Below are 23,892 nucleotides of genomic sequence, written 5' to 3' on the forward strand. Positions count from 1 at the left end.
GTGCAAGCTCGTATGTGTGCACGCTCATATGTGTGCATGCACTTATGTGTTCGTGCTTATATGTAAGTATGTGCGTCCATATGTGTGTTTGGAACAATTTCGTTTATATCAGATCAGATAGAGACTTTTTAATTAATTTATTTACGTTCATATTCCGCATCATATGTGTGAACAACACATGCAACCATGGGCAATTGTAAGGCCCTCATCTACGTGTATTTGGTGTTTAAAATTGGTTGCGTTTCAGTTATGAGGACTGACTCCTGTATTTGTCGCAACAATGCGTCACCGGGGTGTCTAGACAAGATTTCTATGCTAATTCTGTCCAGTACACCACCATGTTGTTCTTTGGCATGCTGGTAGAGCACCGAGGTTTGTTTTTGATTATTATGGTCCCTCCAATGTTCGAAACAACGCCAAAACAATGCCAGATCATATATTCAAAATAAAAGTTGTTCAAATCCACCAAGCTGCAGATTCCCATGATTTCAACTTACATGCTATTTAGCCCATGGCTGGGGCCCTGACATGTACTACTACTCTGGGTCAGACTAGACATGGGAACAAAACTGGCTTTGAGGCAGTTCCACATTCTTCAAAATCTTGGGACTCCTGAATCAGGACTCCACTACTGGATGCAGTTTAGCCATACCATAATAAATATACTTCATGACCTACAAAAGATGAACTTTTATCATGGCTGAAAAAAATAATCTCAGACTACATCATATGTATTTTGTTTCTTTTGTAATAGTGCGATGTGAGGGAGATTTGGTTACTATTTCTACCTGCTTTAGCAACACTGTAGATGTGTAGAGACATCCATGTTAGTTCATATTCATTTGCGTTTCTTTTATGAGTTTATACTGTAACTTCTGTTCTTGAAATATTTTCATCTAGACAGGGAAGTTATGAAACATCTCCACTTCTTGGACGATACTGTGGCCAGAAAATACCTCAATTACTATTATCTCACAGCAATCATTTGCGAGTTACACTGGTAAAGAGATATTTTCGAAACGTAAAAGGTTTTAAAATTCTCTATGATTCATTGACCACAGGCAAGTATATATATATATATATATATCATCATTTTAGATGTGGGATTATCATTTTAGATGTGGGATTAATTGATAAAAAAGGATCTTCAGAGGCTGGGCTTCACTGGGGAAATGACAAAGGACTGGGAGATGTGGTAATTTGGTGTACTTGATAAGACATGTCAAGCTAAGTGAAATCACTGTTATCCATAAATACAAACTTGTCCTTTACAGGTGATGGTGCCACATAAAATGCAGCTAGTGCTGTGTAAATGCACTCATGCCATAACATGTAAAAAAACACCCAGCACACTCTCTAAGGTGGTTGGCATTAGGAAGGGCATCCAGCCATAGAAACCATGTCACAACAGACAATTGGAGTCTGGCCAGCTCGCTGGCTGGTCAGATCTTGTGAAACCATCCAGCCCATACCAACATGGAAAATAGACATTAAACAATGATGATGATGTTAATGTATCAGTGACATCGTCAGCATTATTTTAATGTCCACTTTTTTTATGCTTGCATGGGTGAGATAGAATTTTCTTGAGGCAGGCCATAGTTTTTTTATAAGTGGGGTGTAGCTGATAAAAAGAAAATGCTAAATTAAATTTAATAGGTTTATGTTTTTAATTAACTTGAGTCACAAAATCGAAAATTAAAATGAAACAATCAGAAGTAAAAAAGAAAACAAAATTCGACCACAACTAAAGTGAATGTCATACACATTGAAGGATTACAATAGAATAATAACAACATTTTTAAAAGTGAAGAAGAACTGCATTAATAATAATATAGATGCAGGCATGGCTGTGTGGTTAAGCAGTTTGCTTTGCAATCACTTAGCTTTGGGTTCCATCCCTTTGCACCATGCCTTGGCCAAATATTTTCTAGCATAGTCTCAGGCAAAACAATAGCTTGTGAATGGATTTACTAGATGGAAACTGCAGAAGATCATCATTGTGTGTGTATCATTGTGATTATCTCCCACCACCTGACAACTGCTATTTGTTTGTTTGTGAGCTTAGCTGTTCAGGAATAAGAAACCAATAGAATAAGTAAAGTTGTAAGTATTTGGAGCAAATTGACTAACTAAAACCTTTCAAGTTGGTATTCCAGCATGGTTGCAGTCCAGTCACTGAAACAAGTAAAAGAATGAAAGAATTGTAAAGGTGTGTAATATGCACAATGAAATAGAGTCATTTTTCCATGAGGGGACAGCAGCAGGGGAGTATCAGTTACAATAGAGGAATAGTTTAAACAAATTAGAGAGTATGTTTTCTAAGTGAAAGAATGCATTTTATCACAATGAATATATACATATTATATTATATGTTATATAAGTATTAACAACTTGGTTATTTTCTATTATTAAGCATTGTTATTGTGTTCCTCTCTTCAGCTTTGAAAAAGTAGACCAATAATATTTTAATAGGCCATGTAGTTAAAAAAATTTTCATAGCAATCATTTGGTTCCAAGTTAGATTTCATTGTGTGCTGTCTTGGCAGGTGTCTTCTACCATAATCTTGGACAGGCTATAAATCTTGTAAATAAAACTGGGTTCAAAGAATCTGTGAAAAAGCCTGTTGGATGGAGTGTGCTGGTAAACTGTTGTCTTCTTTAACACCACAATATGGCCCTTGTGTGCACTTAACAGGATCCATTCAGTTGATAGCATTCAGCCCAGATCTTCATTCTAAGGATAATTTCCATTCATTCATCTTCCATTGCAACTCTTGCAAAAAAGGTTGTGACTAAACTATATAAATAAAAATAATTGATTAGACAGAGACATTAGTGACAACAAATAGTCTCTTAGATGTATTCTATTTATCCTTGTTACGTATTTTTAAATGCAGTCACAGTGAACCATGCTGATTTTGGCAATTTCCAAATTTGAACATTGATGTGGAAAACTCAATCATCAGCATTTAACGTCCATTTTCCATGCTGGCATGGGTTAGACGGTTCAACTGGGACTAGTAAGCTGGAGAGCTGCACCAGGCTCCAGTTGTCTGTTTTGGTTTGGTTTCTATGGCTGGATGCCCTTCCTAATGCTAATTACTTTACTGAGTGTACTGAGTGTCTTTTACATGTCACTGGCATGGGTGCATCTCACATATCAATGTGTCTCCAGCATTGGCAATCACCATGATTCATTTAGCTTGATTTGTCTTCTAAAGCATAGCAGATCACCAGATGTCTTGGCCACTTGTCATTGCCTCCTTGAAGCTCAACTTCTGAAGATCATATTTCATCATCTTGTCTCATGTCTTCCTGGGTGTACTCATTCCACAGGTTCCCTCCACAATTAGAGATCAGCACGTCTTTACACAGCTGTCTTCATCCATATATACCATATAACCATGCCGGCACAGTTTTCTCTTTTGCACACTACGTGTGATGCCTCTTATACCCAATTTCTCTCTTAAAACACTTACATTCTGCTGCATAAGTACACTGACATTGCACATCTAGTGGAGCATACTGGCTTTATTTCTTTCAAGCTTTTGCATGTCCTCTGTAGTCACAGTTTGTGTTTCGATGCCATGCAACATAGCTGTTCGTACACAGGCATCATACAATTTGTCTTTCGCTCTGAGGGAGAGGCCCTTTGTTACCAACAAAGTTTGAAGCTCTCTGAACATTGCCCAGCCCGTTCTTATTCTAACACTTATGCTTTCAAAGCATCCTCCTCCACAGCTGATTTGGTTGCCTATCAACTATGTCCCCCACCCCCGAGGATTTGAAAAAGTCCATTTTCTGTAAATTCTTAGTGTTTATTGTACTTGCACATCTGTCACACACAAGAACTACTTTTCTGTTAATCTTCCTGTGATACTGGCCTCATCTCTTATGTGTCCATAGCTTGTACGGAGTACACCTTATGGAGTTTCTGCCTATATCTTTTCTATGTATTGAGCAGGGCCATCTCCCTGAAGGGATTTGTGATTTATCTGTTTTCCTACTTACAAGGACTTTGGTCTTTGCTAGATTAACTCTAAGGCCCTTTAATTCCAGACCTTTCTTCCACACCTGAAACTTTTCTAGTTCTGGTAGTGATTCAGCTATAAGGACAAGGTCATCAGCATAGAAGAGCTCCCAAAGGCAATCATTCTTAAGTTCCTCAGTTATGGCATGGAGGACTAATTTTGATGTAAGTGCTGGATTGGTAATAATACCACAATAGTATAGTTTAGTTTTTAAGGCCTGTGCATTTTAGATATTTTTAAAATCTATTTTTGGTTCATTAATTTAAGAATGTTTGTCTTCAGCAGATGTTCACTTGAGTAGTTAGCAATTTTTTCCCCATGACCATTACGATGTAGATTCTGTTGCAAAGGCACTTAGTTCTCGAATAGCTCTTTCTCACTGTCCATAATACACACAGAAGGTTAAGATGAAAGATTAACTTACCGCTGTGACAACAGTAAAATTGAGAAGTGTTTTGTTAAGGCATCAACTACTAATGGTGGGAATAATGTGTTATGCTTCAGTTTTCTATTTATAATTCTATATACAATTCAAATTATATGATCTCTTTTTCTTTATAAACACTAACATTGGTAATATTCTCAAAACTGAACTCCACCATGTTGAAATATCTAACATAGCTACTATTTAACTGATTATTTGCTTGCAGGATGTGGTGGAGAACTATATGCAGAGTCTGCTACCATTGAATCCCCCCATTACCCACATAATTATTACCACCGAGCAGAATGCTTATGGCATATAAGAGTTGCTGCTGGCAGTCATATCATGCTTGTCTTCCTTGACTTCCAGTTAGAGAATTCTTGTGTATTTGATTATTTAGAGGTAAGTAATGACATATCATTGTTGTCATAGCTTCTACATCCATTTTCACTGCTTTCATGGATTTTCCAGCACAGCATTTTGCCATTTGTTGCTGTCTTTTGTCATCTTCTTCCTAATGTTTATCTTGAAATCATCTTTCACCACTTCTTTGGTCTACCTCTTCTACAGGTTTCTTTTACTTGAATTGCTTGGCATTTCTTTACCCAAATGTCTTCCTACATATGTATTCCAAATCTGTATCAGCACAATTTTCTCTCTTGTACCCTACATCTAATTCCTCATACCCAGATTTTCTTTCAGCTTATTTGAACTCTGTTGTTTATATACACTAATATAATACACCTAGTAGAACAGGCTCACCTCATTTTTTCTTAACCTTTACACATCATCATGGTCATTATGCATGTTTTGCTACCATGTAACTTCATGTTTCTTACACAAGCATCATATAATTTACTTTTCACTTGGAGAGAGAATTTCTTTATTGCCAGCAAAGGTAATAACCTCCACTCTACTCATACTCTGGTTACTATATTTTTGAAACCCCTTCTTTCACAGCTAATTAGCTTACCTAGGCAATAGAAACTATCAACTACTTTTATTGAGACTTCTGGACATTTAACAAATTTATTTTATAGGTATGTTGCTGCTAACTACTCATGTGCATCTGCTTCTCTTTCAGTCTGTGTTTGATTCTAATTTACCCCTTACACATCCATAATTTGCATTAGGAATTTGTATAGAATTCAAGCTTCCACTTTTTATGCACAATAAACATGGCTATTTCTTAGCAGGAAAAAAGGCAGAATTCTTGCCATTCTTATTGTCAGTCAACTAAAACTCTTGATTCTAAAGTTTCCTTCCATGTTTAGAAAATTTTCTCTGATTCTTTCATGGATTCAGCTATGAGAACTAGGTTGTTGGCATACAAGCAGTCAGTCTTAAACTCTTCTGTTATGGATGTCACACTAGATTCTTCACTGAAGTTGTTTGTAATTCTCATCTTTTTGATGGTATACAAGGCCCTTGCAAGCCATTCATCTACACTGAGTTTTCTTAGTGACAGTTAAACTGCAGAGCATTGTTCCCTTTCTAAGGCCTTTTCCAGGTCAAGGAATTTTAGCTTGCTCTTTGCTGTAGCCCCCTTCTTTTGGAAGAAGTGGTAACTTGTTCTTGTACCTCCCAAACAACAAATCATTTTTGGCTAATTTTGTTCCAAATTACTTTGTGCTATAACACTTTTTGCTACCCTTTCTGCTACTGTTTTTGAATCTATTTTTTTTCAACAGTTACATTGTGAAAGAGCTATTGTAGCCATCTAAACACACATGAAAAATGTTTAATTCAATTTTCATTGATTTTGCAATGTGTCAGATTCAGATATAAAATAAATGAAAAATCTTAACAATTATAACAGTTTTTGTGTTATTTGAAGTGGTTAAAATGGCTCTCCCACAATGTAACTGCTTCAGTTTTAACACATGATCTCTAGTCAAGTCATATGCTTGACAAGTACAACTCTGAAAATATTTTTTACCCAGTCTGTTATAATTTAGTTATGATTAGTTATAATGTCAGGAAGACACATTACCATTTCTAAAATTACATTGTGATGAGTGTATATGTTTGTAATTTATGTTCATTTCTGTTTGATTTTATCAAATAATATGGAGTTATAATTATTTATTGGCAGAATAATATCTTTACATGTCTTACTTAAAAAAATATTTATAACCCACTACACTTTTGGAGTGGTTGGCATTAGGAAGGGCAACCAGCTGTAGAAACCAAGCCAAAATCAGACTGGAACTTGGTGCAGCTCTCCAGCTTACCAGTTTCAGTCAAACTGTCTAATCCATGCCTGGCATGGAAAGCAGATGTTTGATGATGATTTTGTGAACAAGTATTGTTGTTTATAGGCGTCCAACAGCCAATCAAATGTTCACTGAATTTCTTATGGTAAAGTTAATTTATATGGGAATCTTTATACAATACAGAATAAATGCAGAGGTGAGTTGAATGGTTTGACCAGAGGACCATGTTTTGGTCCAATGTCTGCTTTGGCATAATTTCTATGGTTGGATTTCCTCTGCAATGCCAATCATTTTACAGAGTGTATGGGGTCCTTTTTGCATGACTCCAGCACTAGTAGGGTCACTGCATAGCTTGCAAGATTAAGGTCCCTGAGTAAGATTACAGTAGAGAGGGAAATGCTTATGGTAGGTGATGAAAGGTTAGGAGTGTAAAGGAAGAGGCTGGAACAGGTTTCTTGCTATAGAGAAGAGAAGATATATGGGTGAGGATAAACCGTGGAGTACATAAGAAATAAAGATGGTGGTGATAAGGTTTCAGGGTGGATCCTGGGTGAAGAAGAACAAGAAGAGTGGCTGGGTAGAGATTGTAGGTATGTATAAATTGAGTGAAGGATGGTTAGAAATGGGGTTGGGGTGGAAATATACTGGATGATAAACAAGAGTGGCAGCTGAGTAGAGGACAATGATAAATATGAGTTGGATGGTAGGCAGGAGAGAGTAGATAATGGTTAATGATTTGGAAGAATATAGGGGAGAATAATGAATGGTAGGGGGATTGATCAATGATGCATATGAGTTGGGGGAAGTAGGTGCTGACAGGCAGCAGAGAAGGATGGGTGGGTAGGTTGCCAGAGTATGAATGGAGAAAAAGATATACAATGGGAGAATGAGAGATATATATGGTGATGTGTGCAAGCCAACAGGACAGGGTTCAGTGGAGTGGGAGAGGAAGAGAGATAATTTGGTAGTATAGAAGAATGGCACGATTAAAGTAAACTGTGAGTGGAGGGGGACGATGTTAAGAATGAAGGGTGAATACCAAGTGTAGTGGCCCAGAGCAGTGAGAAAAATTACTGATATCACAAAAAAATATAAAATATGCAGTCATATCCTCATTAATTACAGCAGCAGATCTCTCTCTCTTTCTCTCTCTCTCTCTCTCTCTCTCTCTCTCACACACACACACACACATACACACATACACACTCCTTTGTTTTGATATGAATACAAAACCATTCTAACATTGCGCATACTGGTCAAGAATAAGGAAGACAGAAGCAGATAGTTTAAAACCACAAAAACCAAAACTGAAACCGTTTCTACTTAGAGTTATGACATTCACAGATTAACATTGTTGCTTTTTGATCCCAAACCATTTCTGATTTAGTAGACTTATGAAGATATGTTATTTTGTGTTTATCCCATCTTTCTTTCAAGTTCAATACTATATTATCCTGGATACATATCTTTCTATTTAAAGATGGAAAGGGTGTATTTGAGAGAGATTTGACAGATGTTTCCTTCAGGCCAAGTGACCACATAGGAACCCTTTCTTTGGTCTGGCTCAAGTTATGTTTATTGTTTTGGTTGTTTTACAGAGCTTCTTCTTATGTTAGTGAACCATACCAATCTGTGAGTCTATATTAATCTGTAGTCTGGGTCTTTGAATAAGTTCTCTGACTATGGCAAGATTCACCAGTAGCAATAGAACATGAATTGCTGGTTCCTCTGTTGCTTGCCCAATGCTGCTTGTCCAATTCATGCCAAAATAGTATAAAAAATTGTTTAGACTGGTGGTGCTGGTGAAATGACTACTATAGTAATATCAAAAGATTGTAATGTTAAAAGATGTGAATGCCCCAAGCTGGCAGAATCATTAGCATGCTGGGCAAAATGTTTAGTGGCATTATGTCCATCATTACATTCTGAGTTCAAATTCCACTGAGGTCAGCCTGTCATCATTTTGAGATTGATAAAATAAATACCAGTTACATACTGGGATTGATTTTAATTGACTCACCCCATCCCTGAAATTACTGGCCTTGTGACAAAATTTGGAATCAATATTAAAAGATGTGATGATGAAAATGATTTAGATTTTTGACAGTTGCTTTAAGTTTGTATTTTCATCTTTTCTTTTTTTACTCTTTAACTTGTTTTGGTCATTGAACTGCTGCCATGCTGGGACATCACCTCAAAGGGTTTAGTTGAACAAACTGATCCCAGTATTTAGTGCTTCTTTTTTTAGAGTTTAATACTTATCCTATCGGTCTCTTTTTCTCAAACTAAGTTATAAGGACATAAGCAAACCAGCACAAGTTGTCCAGTGGTGGTGGGATACACACACACACACACACATATACACACACACACACATGTATGTGTGTATATATACACATATACAAAATGGGTTTCTTTCAGTTTCTGTCCACCAAATTTGCTTACAAGATTTTGATCGGTTTGGGGCTATAGTGCTAGACACTTGTCCAAGGTTCCATGCAGTGGGTCTGAACCCGAGACCATGCGGTTGAGAAGTAAACTTCTAACTACACAGCCATGCTTGTCCCTATCCAGTCACAATTCGGATTTAGAAATTTTAATGGGTCATTTTAAAATTTTTTTTTGTTTCATTTCTTTTATTTTTAGGTTCGCGACACAAACCAGTATGGTGTCAGTCTTGGAAAATTTTGTGGCGTAAATAAACCTCCAACCCTGACCTCGATATCGAATCGATTATTTATCAAATTCAGAACTGATGGATCTGTCTCTTATCGCGGTTTTAAAATAACCTACAACACTGGTAAACTTCCTTATATCATATTTATCATATTTGTTTAATGATGTTGACAAAGTGAAGATGAAAGTGTTGCAAAATTTTCTTTTGAATTAGTTTTAACAGTAACTAGCAATGCATCCCAGTGTTGCCTGGGTGTTATGACCTACAGGCACATTGTATTATTTGCTCCTTTCTTATGGGCAGAATTGGCACCACTGATATATAGTTAATGGTGTAATGGAAGGGCAAGGGTACAGTTTTCATGGGCTTGCATGAAAGTGCTTTCTGTTCTTAAGAAGGATCACAAACTATGTATTGTTTCATTGTATAAAAGGGGGTAAATATGATTTTGTCCAGAAATCATTTTCAAAATTTTAATTTCCTCCCATCCTCTCCGCAATTTCTTAATTTGTAACTTTTTCGAATTTTTTTTTTCTTATCTATGTAGAAAAATACAGAGATTACGCATCTGGGAAATACATATATTTGTTATAGTTTAATTTTTTTTAAGAAACACTCAATGCTCCTTCCCCCACCTCACCCACCCATCACCTACTAGCTTTCACTTTTGCTTGATGTTTCCTGCATGCGTAGAATTCTACTGAAATAGTAAACTTAAAAAATACCAGACCACCACCAGAAAACCTGACATGCTAGAAACAACAGGTAAACAACATTATTTCTGAAGAAACTTCTCTGCTTTCCAAAAAGCTAAAAGTGAAACATTGGAAGTATGTAGGTTTTTGAAAGTGGTGAGGTGATGGGCAAAATTCTTAAAGATTTGTACTCTCTGTTTTTTCTCCATGGATTACCAAGAAAAAAATATTTGAAACAAGTTAAAAATGAATTTGGTGTGGAGGAGAAAATGAAAATATTGAGAACGTGTTTTATGGGTGAAATCCTAATGTCCTGTATAGCAAACATAGGAATCAGAAGAAATTTAAGAAAAAAACAAGACGAGGGAAAATGGCACCTTGGACATGTTAGAAAGAAGAGGTAAAGGACAGAATTTCTGGGAAAACTTTCTTTTGAGTTTATATTGAAGATCAGGTTTTTAAATACGGTCATCACAAACACAAATTACAGAATAGAAAAAGATAATTTCATTTGGATTTGAGCTTTAAATTTGCTCATGCACACTGCAAGAAATAACATAATTCGCACAGAAATTTTACCATGTGTGTGTGTGTGTGTGTGAGTGTGAGTGTGTGTGAAAGGAAGTTATTTTATGGCATTCTTTCGTTTGAAGAAGCAAAGTTGTCAACTCGACATATATGGGATCATATGGTTGTTAATTTCTGTAAAATTCTTTTAATTTCTTTATGCTTTGAAGAGAGCAAAAATTGAAAGAGAGGATAAAGTGAAAAAGCGACATTTGCTTTGAAGTGAGAGGAAAAAGTGAAAGATGTACATATATATGAAATGGATGAGTGTGTGTGTGTGTGAGAGTAAGTGTGTATGTGAGTGTGAGTGAGTGAGTGAGTGAAGGTGTATCTTGTCATGTATGAAATTTTTTGTATGTATGTGTGTCACTCACTCTCTCTCTCTCTCTTACTCACTCACACACACATACATTATCTTTCATATGCACATACGTAAATAGGCAGAGGTAAAGAATATGTACACCACCCATGTTTGGTGAAACCCTAACCCTAAACACCAGGTGTGCATATTCTTTACCTTCATCCATAAATACATATGCATACATCCTTTTTGTGCATGAGAGAGAGAGAGAGAGGGTATTTCCTTATAACATATAGAGAAATGGATGTCTTTTAATGAAATTATTTTAGTTGTGGCTTATTTTAATACAATATATATGTGTACATTTTCATAAATGTTTGTCCAAGTGGAATTCTGCGCATGCGTGAAACATCGGATGAAAGTGAAACATTAGAAGCAAATTGAAATATTATCTGAAAATGACCTCAAAATTGTGCAACCCGTGTAGTTACTGAGGTTATTTTAGTTGCAAAGAAGAATTGTTGAGTGAAAAACAGAGATAATAAGCAGTGGCTATGTTTCATTATAATTCTGAAAGTTGTCAACGAACTGTCATCCTGATCAGCTGTTTTGGTCGTTAATTTCTTTTAAAGTGAAAGAGAGAAGAAAGTGAAAAATGTATGAAAGTGTATATGAAATGGATATATATATTCTCACTATTGAGAAACTGCAACACTGAAGCAAATGCCAATACAAAAATATCTATACTCCAAAGAAGTTAAGAAGCAATAAATATAAAGTGTGATTTTTTTTAAAATGATACATTTATGATTGTATTAATTAAAATAAAGATAAATATATTCCAATTCATTGATCTCTGAGCTATGTAAAACATCAACAAAGATTATTGCACATCTAAATAAAACTAATTTAAAAACAAACTCTACAGCTGAAATATGATCTATTAATGCATTGTTTTTGAGCCAGATGTAGCCAATGATATAGGTAATATAGGCAGAAAATATAATTTGACAACCATATAATCTGGAACATTAGTACAATACAAAATTTTACTGTGTTTATAAAACACATTGGCTTACAAACATTAAGGGAAAAACTCATCAGGGAATATGAGTTCATCTTATCAAAATTAAGATGACATGAAACTAGTTTTATAAAAGTCTGATAAATCAACTTATTTGATCTTGTTCTTTATTTAAACTAAATTGCTTCTGGGGTGTGCTGCTTGAATAAAATAAATTAAAAATGAAAATTAGAGAATGTTACTATTAAAACCACGTGGTATTGAAACTGTTTGAAGATCTTTTTATTTGAAAAGGAAAAAACATGCAAATCTTTTGTACCAATTTCTTTTAATTTGGCTCACAAGCTTCTTTTTTATTATGTTTCTACATCACATTCATTTTTTGTAAAGCGTCAGAGACCTATTATTGTTTCACTTACTATGTTGGTAGTTTTATAATGCTTGTTCTTGGAGTTTTGTTATGCTTTAGCATTGAGTTTTTGGAAATTAGTAGAGAAGCATATTATATCAAATTTTACACTATGCCTATTATGGCATTTTAGCTTAGTGAAGAGAATTGATCACATATTCAAGAATGTTGTCTTCATTGATACAAGTCAGTCATTGATAGACTTTTATCTTATACTTAGTGTCTTTTTGAAGCTAAATGTGTTTTGGTAATGTATCCTTATTTTGAACTAGATGTACAGCTTTAGGAATCGACCATATATCTGTTATATATCATTTACATTTTCAAAATATTTGTTGATATATTTCAGTATTTTTAACTGGGAGTGGAGGGAAGAGACATTGAAAAATAATAAAACTGATGGACTATAAAAAAGAAAAAATTTTAAATGGGAAAAAATTTAATTTTTCAGTATGCAGTCAAATGGAATTAACAGATATAAGTGGAATTATAGAATCTCCAGGTTTCCCACAACAATACGGTAACAGAAATAATTGCACTTGGGTTATCAGAACCATTTATCGGAATAATATCAGGCTTGAATTTTCTCATTTTGAGGTAGAACCAGGATTTAATTGCAAATATGACTATTTAGAAGTAAGTGAATTGTTTTCAGTTTCATTATATTTTGGATACAAAATAATAATAATAATAATGTTAATAATAATAATAATAATAATAATAATAATAATAATAATAATAATAATATTATCCTACGCAAAACACTTTCAATACAGTAGCCATAAGAGCATTACAGCAAACCACAGCACATACCCAAGGCATACAGAGCTGCGCTCGGTAGTGAAGTGAAAGCACATTATAAAAATAAAACTACTGAACAATGATAATAATAATAATTGATAAAATCACTGACTCGCCACAATATAGGATGTGCTCTGAGAAGGGAAAAAGTATAAGCCATATTGTTAGTGAGTGCTGTAAGCTCGCACAACACGAATACAAAAGGAGACATGACAATGTGGCCAGATATGTCCACTGGCTATTGTGCAGTAGAGCAAACCTCAAGAGAGCCGAATAGTGGTATGAATGCAAGCCAGAGGGAGTAATGGAAAATGAACATTACAAAATACTCTGGCATTTTAACATACAGTGCAACCTAGTCATAGAGGTGAGATGGCCAGATATGATCATCCATAAAGATGAAAAAGAAGCAAAGATAATAGATGTTGCAATACCAGTCGATTTGAGGGTGAAATGTAAGGAAACAGACAAGATTGTGAAATACCAGCCACTGCGGGACGAGATAGGAAAGGTATGGGGCATGAGTAAAGTAATGGTGATACCGGTGATAACTGGAGCATTAGGAGCAGTTTTCAAGGGCTTTGAAAAACATATTAAGAATATTGGAGCTGCTGTCAGGCTCGAAGTGATCCAGAAGACAGCATTGTTGGGTACAGTTTGCATTCTAAGGAGAGTATTGTCTCTTTGAGTCCCAGGAGAAGGCACTACTTGAAACCTTTGGTGATTTGTTATTGCCTGCTTTCAATTGAAGAACAACCGGTAATTAAGAACTATCTGAGAGTCTTTCATAATAATAATAATAATAATAATAATAATAATAATAATAATAATATTAATAATAATAATAATAATAATAATCATTGCTTGGAACTGTAAAAATTCTTTACAAGGTTCTTGAAGCATGACTAGTAAACAAGTGTCACCTTAGTCTGCTGGCTGTGGACAGTTTACACTTTCCATTGTACCCAACAAAATAAGCTGTGAGTTTTCATCACATAATAATAACTGGCTCTCGTGGCTTTTGATCTTAACTGATTGAAAGCATTATCATGTACATGTTTTGTTTTGGTATAATAGATGGGCTAAGGTAAATATTCTGTTATCATGTACATGTTTTGTCTTGGTATAAAAGATGGGCTATAGCAAATACCACAGATTTGCTTGTCAGTTGTTTGACCTTAATCAGTTGAGCATGTCCCTTAGTGGCTGATGATATGTGCATCTCTGATCACAAGCAGAAGTTTTAGGGGAGTATCATAGCCATGTGTTGAGAGGAATTCTTTGGGGTTTGAATAATTCACTTCTGGAAATATGAGTGTTTCATTCAACATCCTTAAACAACCTTTATTCAGGGACCTTTTGAGTGGGATGGGTTACTCAACCTGAAAAAATTCTAATTGGGCCCCACCTATAAGGTCATGTGCTATTTATTTTGATATGAGGTCACCATGTCATGCACATATAATTGTGATGCATGTGCCTGGTGTACTCTTATCAGATGGGTAGTCATGATGGGCATATTGGGCTTCATATATTTTACCTCAGTGTCACTTTGATGGCATGCACTACTCTGTCACTCAATAATAATAATGATAATAATAATATTGGTGATAACAATAATGATAATAATGATAATGATAATAATAATATTAATGATAATAACAATATTAATGATGATGATGATAATAATAATAATAATAATGATAATAATAATAATAATAATAATAATAATAATAATAATAATAATAATAATAATAATAAAGCAATTAATAATTTTAGACCTTCAAAATGAATTAAATGGAGTAAGTCTGAGTGAAACTGTTAATAAATTGGAACATGAATATAACCATGTTTGTGTGTATATAAGATGAAAAAGTATTGAGCTTGTGAAAAGATAGAGGCAAAGTGACTTAGATAGATAAGATCAGCTATAAATGTCTTTAAGAGATTCAGTGCTCTGCTGTCTTACAGTTACAGTATGAATCATTATAGACATGTTTATATTTTGAGGTATTATTATCTTCATTACAACATATTTTTTGAGTAGTAATAAAAATCAAATAACTAAGTAATACATTTGTCTTATAAAAATGAAATAACTAAGTGAAACATTTGTCTTTAAAAGGTGCGTGATGGAGACCAGGCCAATAGCCCTTTACTTGGGAAATTTTGTGGACTTGCTTTACCATTAAGATTAAAGTCGTCAAAATCAGCTTTAAGACTTCAGTTTGTTACAGATTCCTCTGTAATAAAATCTGGTTTCAGAGTAGAATATTTTCAGACTGGTAAGTTAATTGCAAAATTACTGTCTTATATTTTCATTTTAATGACTAATTATTAAACATCTGCATTGATTACTTTTCACTTTTTTGTACATTAATTTTTGGTTTCATTTAATTAAATTTGATTTGTCAAAATATTTTCGTTGCTTTGAAACCGTGACCTGTTTATTGACAAAATTCCGTGCTGCATGGGAATTTTGTCAGTGAACAGGTCGCGGTTTCAAAGTGACGAAAATATTTTGACAAATTAAATTTAAATATTGAAGTGGATCTAACAGTTTTTGTGTGTTTTTAAATAGCTTATAAACACCTTCCATGCTGCAATTGTTTTTGTTTCAGCACACGATCTCAGATCAGGTCACTTGCTATGCAAGTACAGCTCCATAATTTTTGTTTCATGTTAACCTGTAATCTATCCATTGATTTGTACAATAAGGACATTTTTTTCTTCATGTTTTCAGTTGCATAAGTCTTATTGTTTTAAAATAATCAATTTATTTAAAATGATTTATTTTACATTCTTTGGTAAATTAAAAAAAAAATTGTTCACAAAATATATACTGGTAGTAGTCTTCATGTAAGCCAAACCTATGAGCTAGTTTTAATTCTTGGTTGGAGTCTACATATTTCATGTATACACACACACACATAGACTACAGAATTTTTGTTGTGTAGATTCCACCAGTTGATTTTTTTATTTTTAAGTGAGAACAATAAAGAATATTTTTGAGACAATAAATAAATATTTTCATTGCAGAGCCAGGCAGCTTTGAGGCTGCAGGAAAAAACAAAACTGGTTCTTTTTATAAGGAAAATTGCTGAATGTGTCAAAATATTGGTAGTCTAATTGGTTGAAAAATCACAACCAAACAATCCTGTAACTTCCATACAAATGACAAATGAATATATCTGATGAACTAGAAAATTTAGTATAAAATTATACTACAGGAGACCATCAACTCAGTAGTGTGTGTGAGAGAAAGAGAGAGAGAGAGAGAGAGAGATAAAGTAAGAACTACCCAATAGTGTGGAAGTGAGATAGACAAACTTGTCTGTGAATAGATGATGTAGATAAAGCAATATTTGTATGCCTCTGTGTTTCAATAGAGCTAGTTTCTGCTACATTTAGCTCCTTTCTTGGATGAACAGAAGAACAAGTCCAGTTGAGTTGCTGTCTGAATCTACCTAACATCCATTTAAGATGGACACAGAAAAAGTAGCACTGAAAGTGCACCATTGGTGATAAACTGCCCTACTGAAAGGTTGATCTGGTTGACAAAGATACAAGCTGAAGTGACAAAGGCCAGAACAAACTTTGTAGGCATGGAAATCCATTGTCTTGGACTTGACTAGCCACAAGCTAATCAAGATCAACAAAGCAGAAGTGTTTAACACATGCAAGTGTATAGAAGAAAGTGTACCACTTACAATATTATAGAAGCCTATAAGAAGACTATCAGCTCAGAAAGTCACAAGTGCATTGCCCTGTTAGCCATGCCTTAAGAAAGCAACGGCACCAATGTAAAACAAGTAGTGAAAATCCAATGGAGCTGCAATATATCTAATGTAACTGACTAAAACATGTTGTTTGTCAGTAAAGTAGTTCATAATAGAACACCATATATACATGTGCCAGATACAGGAGTTGCATATATGCACCTGATGTAATGAAGCAAGGTGAAATGGAAAAAAAAATTAGCTTTTTGTAGGGTTTATATATGTGCTATTTAGTGTTTTACATGAATAGTGGTAAAGGCAAAAAGACTGCAGATGACAAAAAAAATCAGGTACTATTTAGCTAAATTATTTGTGTGTGTGTGTGAGAGAGAGAGAGAGAGAGGGGGAGGAGTGTGTATTTTTTCTAACCAAGTTTTTAGAATAGTTACAAATAAATTATCCTTTTCTACTCTAGGCACAAGGCCCGAAAGTTTTGGAGTGGGGGCTAGTCGATTAGATCGACCCCAGTATGCAACTGGTACTTAATTTATCGACCCTGAAAGGATGAAAGGCAAAGTCGACCTCAGCGGAATTTGAACTCAAAATGTAAAGACAGACAAAATACCGCTAAGCATTTCGCCCAGCGTGCTAACGTTTCCGCCAGCCCACCGTCTTCTACAACTAAATTATCATACGAAGTATGCTGTCTGCAGACCAGGTTTTATTTATCTCTCCACATGTCTGTGTTCAATATATTTAACCTACATACAAAAAGATCCCTCAATTCTAAGTTGATGATTAGGTTTACTGCTGAAGAATTCATCTTTTGGCAAGCTTTAACCAGACAAAACCTATTGGATAGAGCTGGAAATCAAAGGCATGCAAAATAAGTGAAGTTGTTCAGTGAAATACTGAAATTTGCAAAGTTTCTTGAAAACTTAGCATCACCTTACAAAACCTGCATTTTTGATACTCATGACAGCAAAATACTAGTTGTTGCTTGATTTACCCTGTGAAAGTGTCATCAAATTTTTGTTAAAATTAATAAAAAGAAACTAAGTTTAAAAATTACTCTTTTTAAAAAATCTGTATTACAATGTACTGAATTGTTGCATTTAGGTTGTATAAGGAAGCTAAATCGGCCTTCTAGAAAACTTAGACCAATCAGATATTGGCATGACTCTGATTACTTTTGTATCTGGATTATTACTGTCAATCCTGGGAGAAAGATACAGTTAAATGTTACCAGTATAACATTAGGAAGTTCTGCAACATGCAATTCAACATTTTTAAAGGTATTCATTGAAATTATTATAAAAAAAATTTAGCCTTTTAATTAATTTAAATAAAATATTTTGATCTGTTTTTAAAAGTTTAACTCTATTTTTTGATATCAGTATGAATGATTTGATTTTTGCATACTGTTGCAACAATATTTTTCACAATTGGTTTCTTTCCTTTTAGTAACCAATTTGTTGTGAATAAGGAGAAATGTTTGCTGTCATTCTAGCAAAATCAAGCAAGAAGAGTTAGGTTCCTTGCCTATGAACCTAGCGCAGTAGATGAGACTTAAGCTGGTCATGGACAACATGTAATACTTGAGCTGCCTGTGGCCCATCATGATCCTTTTGGTATGACATGTACAGTGTCATAATTCTTTAAGCATATTACTGAAATTTTGTAGCATGATTTTATGGGTCTACCTATTAATTAAAGCAATTCTCTCTCCCTCTCTCTTTGTTTGAGGTTACTGGGTATTTTCCCAAATTATCAACCACTGAAGATGTATTGCATACCTATAAGCGATGTTTGTTAAATCATTTTTCAGTGATGTGGCCTGACTTATGCTAAGTAATATTTCATAGCTTTAAATCATGATCAGTTGTCCGACACCTTATTCTCAGAATTATCCTGTCTCTACAAGCACTTAAGTTGTGTAATGCTTTTAAAAAGTTTCATAAATAATTTAGAATTACAAATTCTTTGTTATATGAAATATCATTAATCAAAGGGTAGCAATTACCTAACTAGTTAGCAGTCACACAGTTAGTGATCCAGTTGTTATTTTTTCAGGTTTTTGACGGTGATAATTTAAGATCATCAGTGCTAGCAAACTTATGTCACAATATACAGAAACCCATGTTGCTCACTTCCACTGGAAATAAAATGACTGTATTGATTTCTGAATTTGCTTCATCTGATTTTCAAGTAGAATATAAGGAAATTAAAGGAGGTGAGAAAAACTTTTGTTGTTGTCTTCTACCATTTCTCTATTCTTCATAAAGTATTCAGTCACCACTTTGATCATCAAAGATTTAATGTTTTCCTTCCATGTTGAAGAATTTCTCTTTGTTCATTTCTATCTTTTGTTATTGCCCTCATGGGACCTCATGTTCTTGTTTTACCACTTCTTGTTAATATAAAGTCATTGAGATCACATTTGACAGAGTTGAAGGAGTGGTAAAGTAGCCAAGTTGTTGGCAGTTCATAAATTCTCATTGTCTTTAATTCTTACATCAACCCCTTCCTCTCTGCTCTGAAAATTTTTCCTACTAACTCTGACACTTTTGTCACAGTAATTAGCCTTCATATTTCTATTGCTGAACCCTTACTTTTATTTTGACTTTTCCCCTTCTCATCTTACTCCCACTAAAGCTGCCTTCTCCTTTTTGCAATTTCTCCAATACCAGATTATGCAGCAATGATTTTGATTCCCATTCCAAATCCGAAGAAATGTTCTAATTCTTCTTTGTAAAGGTTAATCAGAATCAACAATTAATGCCATGCTCTATCAAGCCCAGACTGCTGACAGAATCCCAGCACTCTAACTTCACAGCATACACACCTGAAGATAGGGCTTCCTACTTTTCTACTTTTTACCTGCCAGCTTTAACTTCTTCAACAATTTTCATCTTACTTCTGACCCTCAAGTGTTTCCTAGATTTCTTAATTCTCCTCTCTTTCAAAATAAGCTAAAACTCTTGGTTAGAGGCTTTCTTTTTCTACTCTTATATCTGGAACTTCCAAACCCTCTCACTCTATATACTGCCTTCAGCACCAACCCTAAATCCAATTCCGACTCACTAATTACTTTCAACATTCTTCATTGTGTGAATGTAAACTCTGCAGACAGATACCAACAAGAGATTATCAAGATAACTAAGATGTTTCAGAGTTACAACTAATGTGCAGGTAAGCATCAGTTTCAAAGGGCAGAGATAAAAGAATTGAGATTATCAGTCAAAAACTGCCATGATCTATCTACCTTATATTAGAGACTTGTAGGAAAAATCATTCAGAAGATTTGTGATCCATATAACATCAGGGCAGTTAAAAATAGGTCTACTTTTTGGGGACATCTCTCCTAAACATTGTTTCTGTTAGAAGGTACCATGACCAAAAATTTGTGAAATTCATCCCATATGGTTATAATAATAATAATAGCACTCTATTGGTTGTGACGATGAGAGTACCAGTTGATCCAATCAACGGAACAACCTACTGGTGAAATTAACATGCATGTGGCTGACCACTCCACAGATACGTGTACCCTTAATGTAGTTCCCAGGGAGATTCAGCATGACACAGTATGACAAGGCTGGCCCTTTGAATTACAGGTACTACTCATTTTTACCAGCTGAGTGGACTGGGGCAACATGAAATAAAGTGTCTTGCTCAAGGACACAACACATTGCTGGAAATTGTACTCACAACCTTATAATCATAAACCGAATGCTCCTAACCAGTAAGCCATGTGCTTTCACTCCCCCACCTCATATGATAATGGCAATGAATATAATGGTAAAACTTATGCTACATTAAAAGTAAGGTTATAGGAACATCATAAATCTGTAGTCTGCAGGTACCTGTAAGAGAAGCTTCATATTGGTATATGTAGCATAGGGAGAAGCTACAAAAAAAAAAAAAAAAGGTGTAAGGTTTCTGTATTTCAAAGCAGTACTAATATGAATGAAAACATTATGAGGGAAGTGTATACAGTATTATAACACTACTGTTAACAGACCTATCTGAAGGAGCAGCTGTATAGTTGAAAGTGCAATGAAAAATATGAAGGCAGGGATAGCTGCTAAGAATGGATTATCAGAGATAACTGCTGAAAATATCTAGGTCATATCTTGGCCATGTGCTTGTGATTTGTATAGTCAATCAGATAGTGCAGGCAAATTTCATAATCAATGATTGGCATTACAGTATCACTTTCAAAAGTTACAATGGTAAAAGATTTCCTTGTAGGAAGCAAATATAGAAGAATTAAGCTGATGGCCCAAATTTGGTAAGTAACAAAAAGAGTTAGAGCACAAGAATTATAGATTAAGTAGAGAATTAGCTTAGAAGAGAGTCAATTTGCATAGCACTAATGCACTCTCTGAGTAAGATGACCACAAAAATTCTTAGCAAAAAACAAATCATTATATCTAGAATTTGTTGACCTGGAGAAGTCTTTTGATAGGGTACAACACTCTGTAGTGTCTGTTAAGAGAAGTAGGTTTAGATGAATGGCTGATGAAAGTTGTGTAATCTATGTAGAGATTCTGTCAGAAAAGTGAAATTTGGCAATGAATTCAGCAAGGAATTTAGCTTACAATTAGGTGCCCATCAGGGTTCAGTTCTCAGCTCTCTCCTGTTAATTATAGTTCTTCAGGTTATAATGATGGAAGTTCCAGATTGACTGGCCACCAGAATTCCTGAATGTTGATGACCCACTTCTCATAGCTGCATTTGTAAAGTATTACAGAAGAAATTTCAAACAGAAGCAAAACCTAGAATTGAAAAGGCTTAAAGTAAACCTCATAAAGATAAAAGTTCTAGTTTGCTGAATAGTTTTAGCTTAGTCTACTACCATTTGGGAAGTGGTCAGGCTTAATATGCAAAAGAAGAATAAATATGAATTCCATATGGTGTAACCAATCTAAATTATAGGGCCACATGCAGTGTATTGGGATCAAAGAGAGGTTAACAGAAATGAAAGACTTTGTAGCAGGTGCACATGAGCACGTAGCAACAAGAGCATCTATGAAATAAATGCTTTGGAAGGGTTTCTAGAAGTAGTTAATAGCTTTTATTACCTAATGATATGATTAACAGTGGAGGGTGAGAATTGGAGTTGTAGAAACCCAGAGAGCTATCATATTTGCTGGCAACGAAGGTATTCTGTCTCTGTGTGAGGAGAAAATTGTATGATGTTTGTGTATGGAGTATGGTGTTGCATAAGAGCAGAACATGAACGTTGAAGGCAGAGAATATGTGAAGGTTGGATGTGTAATGTTTGAATGCATGAATAATGGAGCACAAATTGACTGGAAGAGCAGACATAAAATTGATGATAATGGTGATGATATAAATGATTTAGACAATATTTCAGATTAAAATTTTGATTGTATCTATATTATAATTTCATTAATTGTATTATTTTTTTCCCAGGTTGTGGTGGTAATTATGTTATACAGGTTGGTTCAATCACATCACCTAACTATCCTCATAACTACCCACATAATTCAAATTGTGACTGGTTAATTACTCCTAAAAGAGGACATTTTGTAAAAATACAATTTGTAGATTTTCGAATTAATGGAAACTGTTCATCAAACTATCTCACAGTAAGTAAAATTATTACTATATGGAAAATGTATATATAACAACCATGACCTTTTACTGGCAGTGAAACTGATGCAGGTTCTAGGAAATAAACGTTTATGCTTTATTGCATTTTGATATTTTACAGCTTTTAGCTTGAATCTAATTGTTGTCATTACATTTCTTTGTAGTGAGTATAGTAATATTTTGTTATTTTAACTCTAAAGAATTAGAGATGACAATGATCATCATCATTGTTTTTATATTTGTTCTTTTTTTTTCATGCTTGCATGAGTTAGATGAGTCTTCCCTGGCACAGCATCTCTTCACTTGCTAGTGTTCATCATCTCCTTTATAAAATTTGGCATCTTGAGATAAACTTTCACTGTTTCTGTTTAACTTAGTCTTCCACTTTTACAGGTTTCTTCCACTTGATCACTTGGAATTTCTTTTCTTTGTATGCATCACATGTCCATACTTGCACAATCTTTTCTCTTGCACACTACATGTGATTCTTCTTATAATCCAGTTATTTTCTTTTCCTGAACCCATCTGTGCATCACTGTTCATAGACAATAACAATCTATATCCATCAGAGTATGACTCATAAATTTCTACCCAGTCTTCTCATATTTAGTGCTGATATGTTGATATCATGCAATATCACAGTTTGTATGCCAGTATCATAGCTTTCACATGTAGGGAGAGAATTCTTTCGTTGTCAATAAACTTATTCTATTTCAGTCATTTCCTAGCTATTATACTTTCAAATCACCATCTTCCACTGTTAAGTCAGCTACCTAATAGAAGCTATCATCTACTCCTTTGAAAATTCTAAAGGCTCATTCTTTCATATGATCATTTGAAGCGTTTGAAATAAACTATTTCACAGGTACTCTAACCTCTGCACCTGCCACAATTGATGTCTACCTTGTCTATCAAACAGTCTGTGATTCTACTACAACTCTTGTACATATTTTTATACTTGGTACATTGTATGAAATTTCCATCAACTAATTTTCTACAAATAAAGTATGACCACTTCATGGATGGTAGTGCAGACTTGTCTTCTTTCTTGCTAATTAAAACTTTTGTTGTTCCTAGATTTATTTTACAGCCTCTCAATTTTTGACTTTGTTTCAGCATTTGGAGTCAATTATGAATAATGGCTAATGGGAGACAATCCCTTGTTGCTGACAACAGTCTTTTCCTCCTCCATTTTCTAGAGAGGCCATTTGCTAGAGAAGCCATAGGCCAACAGGCTCAGGGTTTAATGATACACTGTAAAGCTAAGTGCTTTACGGACATGAAACCCACCATAATCCCATAGACCAACTTTATCTAACTTTATCTATATGCTATACTGCTCTATAACTTAGAGTGTGCTTCTTTTTTGGAATTATGATTTACCAATGATATATATATATATA

The 23,892-nt window shown here is 34.5% G+C and overlaps 1 protein-coding gene across 1 annotated transcript in view; it reads left to right on the forward strand.

Annotated features, from left to right (window-relative positions):
- The window catches only part of LOC106881670 (cubilin), a 218,541-nt gene that overhangs the window by 100,845 nt on the left and 93,804 nt on the right, over positions 1 to 23,892 (forward strand). Inside the window, exons 27-34 of the mRNA XM_052967022.1 lie at positions 901 to 1,061; positions 4,685 to 4,860; positions 9,321 to 9,474; positions 12,799 to 12,983; positions 15,274 to 15,433; positions 17,987 to 18,162; positions 18,941 to 19,100; positions 22,310 to 22,485. Coding sequence (XP_052822982.1) covers positions 901 to 1,061; positions 4,685 to 4,860; positions 9,321 to 9,474; positions 12,799 to 12,983; positions 15,274 to 15,433; positions 17,987 to 18,162; positions 18,941 to 19,100; positions 22,310 to 22,485 — 1,348 coding nt within the window. The remainder of the gene's footprint in view (positions 1 to 900; positions 1,062 to 4,684; positions 4,861 to 9,320; positions 9,475 to 12,798; positions 12,984 to 15,273; positions 15,434 to 17,986; positions 18,163 to 18,940; positions 19,101 to 22,309; positions 22,486 to 23,892) is intronic.

The sequence above is a fragment of the Octopus bimaculoides genome, chromosome 4 (assembly GCF_001194135.2).
Source record: "Octopus bimaculoides isolate UCB-OBI-ISO-001 chromosome 4, ASM119413v2, whole genome shotgun sequence".
In the NCBI taxonomy this organism is placed as follows: domain Eukaryota; kingdom Metazoa; phylum Mollusca; class Cephalopoda; order Octopoda; family Octopodidae; genus Octopus; species Octopus bimaculoides.